Here is an 8,559-nt window from a genome sequence, read left to right on the forward strand (position 1 = left end):
ATGTCCTTTTACAATTATAATAGACAATTAAACATCTGTACTTACTCCATAGCGCTTTAAATTCCAAAAATTTACAAGATGTGTTGTCTGTGTGAATTTCAGTCATATCCCGCCAAAATGCATTAAAGATGGCTGACAATACTCATGTTTCCCTCCAAAAATGTTACAGCTGTAATTTTGAGACATGACCATTTTACAGCTGTAACTTTTAACAGTAAAATTTTTACAGCTGTAAATTGAGACCTTCATATTTTACACCTGAAAATTTCAACTGTATTTCTGATCATTTTTCCACTTACAGGTCTTTTACAGTTGTACTTTCAAAATACAGGTCTTTTACAGACGTTTTACAGCTGTAAAACAGGTTCCTTTTTCGTACAGGTAGTGCACAAATACCTCTGATATTTTGAAAAAGAAAACAGAAATCAATCAAGCCCGGCTTTTTGTTTGGTAGTGTTTAACGTCACACCTATTATAGGACATATGGCGACTTTTCAGTTTTTCGTGGTAGAGGAATACCCAGGATGCTCTGTTGGGCATTATTTCAGGCACGGACGGGCACCCGGGTAGACCCACCGACATTCCGTAAGCCAGCTGGATGGCTTCATCACAAGAAAGAATCAATCACCCAAGGCGAACCTACAGCGGTGAGGGGAAAGTGATTCGAAGTCACCGACCTTAACTACCGGCCCATGGGGGTCCCTTAGTTTCTGATTTTTAGTGTCATACTTCATTTAGCTATAGTTAAACAACACAACATAAAATGCTAATCTTTAACCAAAGTCGATATAGTTATCATTAAGACCTCCAAAAGCGAACTTTCGGAACACCCTTTAGATCGTATTTCCCCAACAAAATGATTAAGCAGTTGAGTCTATTTTGTACATACTGTATCCTTTTTTGGTCGGCATGAGTAATCTAAAGTTTATCCGCGCGGATAAGTGTTCGTTGTGTGTTAAAACCTCGGTTGACATATCCGTACCGATAGAGGTCGCTAAATATATTGAATAATAGATAAATCTACTGAAACGAATAACTTTTGATAATATAGAAAAAAAAAAACAACAGTTTTTGGAAATTTACAATTTTCACGATTTCTTGCAGTATATGAACTAGCATTTCTGCATTAAGCTCGGACATTTATATCGAGACAAATACTGACGTAGACGGCGAACATGAGGGTTTGCACAAACTCTTATAATTCACGACTGAGAAATTCACCGAATTAAACAAAAATGGCATTAAACACAACTGTGATAAATGGGAGCTTATCGTTTAATGAAACCGTGTCGCTTGCAGAATCAAGAATGGCAGAGAATAGGGCGTTGCTTGAGGAAGCAAATTTGGAGGAGGTGATCAGACAAGTTCCTCTTATTATATTCATGTTGTTGATATCCGTTCTTGGAATTCCCGGAAATGGACTCGTCTGCTATATATATCGCTCAAAGTACAACATGTCCAGTTCAAGATGGTTTATCTTCTTCCTGGCTTCTGTGGACATTTTAATATGTATAATCATAGTGCCATGTGAAATTGCGACACTTTTTCAGCAGTATAATTTCACAAACGCAAACTGGTGCAGATTTTCCGTGTTTTTCAACCTTTTGGCGATTCTGTCTTTGGGATTGACGTTAGTGATTGTATCTATTGATCGATATAGAAAAGTTTGCAAACCCTTAGGTTGGCAAATTCATTTCGACAAAGCAAGAATGTTAAGTATTATTGCTGTTGCACTTGCATTTTTAATCTCGCTTCCTGTGTTTTCTGTATATGGTATACACGAGTTTCAGCTTAAAGGACTTAATGTGAACGCAACTGAATGTTCTTTCCGAAAAGGTTTTGGAGAATCAAATCTTGCCTTTATCTATGTAATATTCGGAATGATTCTTTTTACATGCGCTCTGATAACTATTTGCGTTTTGTACTGTTTTATCGGCGGAGAGATAAAACAACATATAGAAAAAGAAAGGGTGAAAAGACATCTTAGTTTGACGGCATCGATGGCGAGAAAAAGTGACCATATACGGCCTGTGACGTCAACATTTTCGAGCAAAAGTGTTCGGTTCAGTGAAATCGCAGTAAAAAAGAAATCGGTAAAGTTCGGTGACCAACAGACAATTGTACAGCCAAAGAAGCCGCTCAGAGAACAGTGCGAAGATATCCTGAATGAGGAAAATTCGACCAATAGCATGTCTGAAGACGACACGTATGACTTTGATATTCCTAAACGACCAATGACTAGAGCCCAAAAGACAAAATCGAAAAAAATTAGGAGAGCGCGTGCGCGTAAAGCAACACACAGCATGTTTCTTATTTCCTTGGCATTTGTTCTAAGTTATCTCCCTTTTCTTTGTTTGTTGCTTGCAAGGAGCGTGAAGACGAATTTTGACGAGTCGATGTCTGACGGATGGAGAGCCGTTTACAAGTTTTTCTTGAGGTCATATTTTCTGAACTGTGCGATAAATCCATTTATTTATGGAATGTCAGATTCAAAATTTAGACAAAGCTGCAAAGATGTACTGTACGACATACGGAAACAGCTGCGGAAATGTTTCAAGTGTTTAAAAGTATAACAAATATTTTGAAAAAAAAAAAAACAACAACAAAACAACAACATGAGAGAATCTCCCTTTAGGAACAATTGGTAGAAGATCTGTATACTCGTATTGTTTAAGACATTAGCTGTTGAATGAAATGTAACGACAAAGTGCACATAAGGGATATTTACATACGTTTAACAAAATTTCTAACAGGTGCTGCTACGTTCAACTCGAAAAAAACTATTTGAATGTTCGAATTTTTATGGAGACTGCTAAAAAGAACATTTGCAGGTCGAGATTATTTTACCTCTAAGAGTTTTTTTATCGCTGATTGTATTAAATGTGTCAAATATTTCGTAAAATCACATTGTATGTTGTATGATATTACAGTTTCTGTTGAAATAAACAGAGCATCATTTACTGCAACAATACTGAGGCATTTATCTGGAGTATTTTGAAATGTAAAATTTTCAAGTCACCGCCCCTTTAGACTTCAGTTGACGTATATGTACAATAAAACTGTTTATAAACACTGCATAAATGTTCCCGGAAGAAGCAAATATATTGGAAATATCAGGAAGGTGTTCATTACTATGTTCTGAGTGATAGTAACTGATTTCTACCAATCATCGGTGTCCCAGTGATACATGTTGTAACAGACCTAATCATCCAGATTTCCATTCATGTATAATACTATCTATTTATTGTAGTCTTAAATGATTGCTATGGCTTTGCAACTAATCAAACCTTTCTGATTTTAATTTTGAAAGAAAGTAATTAAATGGCCATTTTTCTGATTAGTCGGTGTCAATGTACGTAAGTGTCATGTGAGAACAAGGTTTTGAGAGGGTACAATGATAACACCGCCTGACTATGAAACCAATGGTCGTGAGTTTGAGCCACTGGTCCGGCTTAAAATTGATACCATTGAGGTAAGACTTCCGTGTATGAGTGCTTTATGCACCTGTCAATATTTTGCCCGCCCGGGGGAGCGGCGGGCATACACGGGACTTCAGACAGAAGACCATTCCCGACAGGCGGAAATTTTGAAAAACATTTGATGTACCAACCAGGCTCTAGGGTGGGATTTAGACACAAAAGGTTGCCTCTAGGGTGGGGATTTAGACAACAAAATTTTTGAAATGTAAAATTCCCCTGGGTCAGCCCGCCGCCCCCACGGACGGGCAAAATATTGACAGGTGCATTACACCTGGCACGCTTAAGAACCAGCTAGGGAAGCTTCTCAATCTATATCTTGCACTATCCTTGAATATCCTTTCCGCACCAGTAACGTAATAAAATAATAAAACGTATTAGCGTATGATGGCCTTTTCACGCTTCCGTAGAATCAACATTTATTACACGAAATATTTCTGAAATATGTACGTCTGCAGCTCTCAAATACGGAAATATCTGACATCCGAAGCATATACTGACACTTTTATACAACATCAAAAAGGACCTTTTGAACGATTTGACGAAGTTTCAAAAATCTCCATATACCCTTGCTCCGTTACATACCCATGTGGGATTTGTGTGTTTTTTTTTTTCGAGTGCAAATATTTTTTCGTAGATGAAGCCCAGGTATTTTCAAATCGTTAGAAAGTGCTAAAAATTGACTCCCCATTAGCAAAAAGAAAAAAGAAAAAGTTATGGTTAAGTTATGGTAGCCAGAAATAATTCAAATCGTAAAAATTGGCCTAACCCTAGTGTTCACTTCTTTTATAAAACTTAAATACGAAAAACTCTAAAAATATTCTTGCTTGAAACCTCAAAGCCTAGCGTGTGTAGCATTGTGTTGTAGTCCACTATCAAGTTTGTTTAAATTATCCCCAAGGGATCAAAGTTGGCCCCGCCCTGGTGTTCGCATGTTTTACATAGACTTATATTGGAAAAAGTTGTAGAATATTTATTTCCAATTTTTCTGACATGCGTTCTACAGTGATAAAGCAAATATGATCATATGTTGAACACTGCTACATCCTGGAATGCGTAAAATCATAAACGTTGGTCTTTTATGTACCATATGTTAAATCCCCCAATGTACCATTTGAGTCGAGTAAGCGATTTAGCGCCATCATGGCCCTTTTGTTGAGCAAATGTAATGTGCAAGTATTGATTAATTAAGTTGAAATAGTTAAAAAAACTGATGCTGTAATTCTGTAGGGAATAGAAACGGCCACTGCAGTTATGTTTAATATGTTATCTGACTGGTTGTTTTAACACTTTCAGAAATGTTTTTTCTTCCATGCACAGTTGTTCGAAACTTTAACAGACTGTTAAACTAACCGCCGGTTAATTTTTGATACAAAATATTAGTCTTTGTGGGAAATACTTGTATGATGTTTTGATTTTGTTGTAAAAACATTTAAATGCTCATAATCCTAAGTCATAACTTTGTATTTCTAAGTCTTCCAAAATGTTGAAATATAACCCTAAAAGTTAATCAACCGCTAGCTTAATCGCCTGTTAAAGTTTTGAACAACTGGGTCCAGACTGATAAAAATGTACCTGCCCAAGGAAGCTGAACACAAGTAAAATATGTATGGTATTACAGACTTGAACATATCCTGTAATATACATTATGCTTAAAGACCTGCTCCAGTCCTACCTTTTAACCTTAAATTGTCACTGAAAAAGCATGAAAATCCTGACTTTGAACAGTGACGCCTGTCAAAATAGAGTCTATTTTATATAAAATTCTATATAAAATACATGTGGTTTTGCGTGCTAACGTGTGGCGCGTGACCGTTACCTGTTACCTATTGTAATCATGGGTTGCATACACACAATAGAATTTGAACAGCCGCGGAGCAGGGCTTTAAAATTCTGGTATGTCTGCGAAATTTGTAGCTGTGTCTCAGTTGGCTACAACATTTTGTAAGCTGGTGATTGTACTCATATACCAAAATTATCTTGTTCTTTGCTAATAACTCACAACTTCTTCACATTCTACCTACATACTATCCTGTTCTCTTAAAGAAACTGACAACTTCTCCACATTTGTTCTCTGATAACTTTTTCATAATGAGTACTTTCCACTTCTCTGCAAGAAACTGACAACTTCATCATATGACATCTGTGATCTGTAAATAACTTGCAATTTCTCCACATTTGTTCTGTGACAACTTCTTCATAAGGAGTACTTTCCACTTCTTTCCAAGAAAATGACAACTTCTCCATAAGGAGTTAATCTGTGATCTGTAAGTAACTGACAACTTCTCCACACTTGTTCACATTTGTTCTCTGACAACTTCTTCATAATGAGTACTTTCCACTTCTTTGCAAGAAACTGACAACTTCTCCATATACATTACATCAGTGATCTGTAAGTAACTGACAACTTCTCCATGTTTGTTCTCTGACAACTTCTTCATAAGGAGTACTTTCCACTTCTTTGCAAGAAACTGACAACTTCTCCATATACAGTACATCTGTGATCTGTAAGTAACTGACAACTTCTCCATATACAGTACTATCCTATTCTCTACAGGAAACAACTGACAACTTCTCCATATACAGTACATCTGTGATCTGTAAGTAACTGACAACTTCTCCACATACAGTTAATCTGTGATCTGTAAGTAACTGACAACTTCTCCACATATAGTACATCTGTGATCTGTAAGTAACTGACAACTTCTCCACATACAGTACATCTGTGATCTGTAAGTAACTGACAACTTCTCCACATACAGTACATCTGTGATCTGTAAGTAACTGACAACTTCTCCACATGGAGAACTATCCTATTCTCTACAGGAAACAACTGACAACTTCTTCATTTGAAGAACTAACCATTTCCTTGCAAGAAACTAACAACTTTTCCACATGTAAAACTATCATGTTCCCTGCAGAAAACCGAAAACATCTCCATATGAAGTACTAACTTGTTCCCTACAGGAAGCATCTTTCAACTTCTCCGTATGAAAAAAATGGCCTGTTTTCTGCATGTAAATGACAACTTCTCCACATGAAGTACTATCCTATATTCTACAAGAAAGTGACAGCTTAGAACGAAGTACTATCCTGTTCTCTCCAAGAAAGTGGCAGCTTGTCATGAAGTTCTATCCTGTTCTTTCCAAGAAAGTGGCAGCTTGTCATGAAGTACTATCCTGTTCTTTACAAGAAAGTGACAGCTTAACATGAAGTTCTATCCTGTTCTTTCCAAGAAAGTGGCAGCTTGTCATGAAGTATTATCCTGTTCTTTACAAGAAAGTGACAGCTTGCCATGAAGTTCTATCCTGTACTCTCCAAGAAAGTGACAGCTTAGCATGAAGTATTATCCTGTTCTCTACAAGAAAGTGACAGCTTAGCATGAAGTATTATCCTGTTCTCTACAAGAAAGTGACAGTTTGACATGAAGTACTATCCTGTTCTCTCCAAGAAAGTGACAGCTTGCCATGAAGTTCTATCCTGTTCTCTCCAAGAAAGTGACAGCTTAGCATGAAGTATTATCCTGTTCTCTACAAGAAAGTGACAGCTTAACATGAAGTACTATCCTGTTCTCTCCAAGAAAGTGGCAGGTTGCCATGAAGTTCTATCTTGTTTTTTACAAGAAAGTGACAGTTTAGCATGAAGTAGTATCCTGTTCTCTCCAAGAAAGTGGCAGCTTGCCATGAAGTTCTATCCTGTTCTTTACAAGAAAGTTACAGTTTAGCATGAAGTATTATCCTGTTCTCTACAAGAAAGTGACAGCTTGCCATGAAGTTCTATCCTGTTCTCTCCAAGAAAGTGGCAGTTTGCCATGAAGTACTATCCTGTTCTCTACAAGAAAGTGGCAGCTTGCCATGAAGTTCTATCCTGTTCTTTACAAGAAAGTGACAGTTTAGCATGAAGTACTATCCTGTTCTCTACAAGAAAGTGACAGCTTAGCATGAAGTACTATCCTGTTCTCTCCAAGAAAGTGGCAGGTTGCCATGAAGTACTATCCTGTTCTCTACAAGAAAGTGACAACTTAGCATGAAATACTATCCTGTTCTCTACAAGAAAGTGACAGGTTGCCATGAAGTACTATCCTGTTCTCTACAAGAAAGTGACAACTTAGCATGAAGTACTATCCTGTTCTCTCCAAGAAGTGACAGCTTGCCATGAAGTACTACCCTGTTCTTTACAAGAAAGTTACAGTTTAGCATGAAGTACTATCCTGTTCTCTACAGGAACAACTGAAAACTCCACATGGAAGTGTAAGCTAAACAATGGCTTTGGTCACTGTCTCAAAAATCTTTGTCTTGCCTTAGTTATCAAACTTGCAATGAACAGATTTCCTATTTAGCTAGACCTGTAGGCTTGGGTTTTATAAAACTCCCTGCCCACAACAGTAACTTTGAACTACTGAAGGCACTTATGGTGGTAAACAGAAATGAGAGAAAGTGCAGAGGATAAGAACAATAACTTTATCTTGAATAGTTTTGGATTACTTTTCTTTCAGTACAGCTGCTGAAGGGAATTTCAAAGAAACTTGAAGACTGGTGTAACTCTGCGCAAAGAATTTGAAAACGTCTCCGTTACGGCATTTACATTTCAAAGTATTGCAATAATACTGCTTCTGTTGGAAGGATAAGGGACTACTCAGTGATACATGTAGGAAGTCCAAAATTTTAGTTCCATGTTACTGATGAAATGTTATATGATGAGTCTTACAGGGTTTCGAAAGTTCTGTTTTAGACTTAGTATTGATGTTGGATTTTGTTTTCGAAACATTTTATTTTTTTCTATATAACATAATATAATTGTGTACATCAATGTATTTTCTATAGTTTGTAAGAAGACATGCTACACCTGCTGGCTATTAGGCATTCATATATTTGATATGTTCTAAAGTAATGAAAATGAGGTCTCAAGATTAAATTGTTTATATATGAATAGCGGAAAGAACTCAGTCAGTAGTGCAAGAACCATAACTCTGCCCTGAACAGTTTTCATTTAATCTCCCATTTTATCTTGCAACTTTAACTGAGCGGAGTGAAATAATTATGATAGCTTCATATAAACCTCTCTATACAACTGTCTCTCTTAC

General features: G+C 36.8%; 1 protein-coding gene across 1 annotated transcript; it reads left to right on the plus strand.

The window, feature by feature from the left end:
* The first annotated feature begins 898 nt into the window (after nt 1–898).
* Nucleotides 899–3,116, plus strand: LOC123540604 (alpha-2Da adrenergic receptor-like). The gene has a single exon (XM_045325786.2). The coding sequence runs from the start codon at nt 1,236–1,238 to the stop codon at nt 2,571–2,573; it is 1,338 nt and encodes a 445-aa protein (XP_045181721.1). The 5' UTR covers nt 899–1,235; the 3' UTR covers nt 2,574–3,116.
* Nucleotides 3,117–8,559: the final 5,443 nt, after the last annotated feature.

This window comes from Mercenaria mercenaria, chromosome 16 (genome assembly GCF_021730395.1).
Source record: "Mercenaria mercenaria strain notata chromosome 16, MADL_Memer_1, whole genome shotgun sequence".
In the NCBI taxonomy this organism is placed as follows: domain Eukaryota; kingdom Metazoa; phylum Mollusca; class Bivalvia; order Venerida; family Veneridae; genus Mercenaria; species Mercenaria mercenaria.

What these genes read in the sequence shown, in the direction of transcription:
- LOC123540604 (XM_045325786.2), top strand. Translation starts at nt 1,236, where the DNA reads ATGGCATTAAACACAACTGTGATAAATGGGAGCTTATCGTTTAATGAA.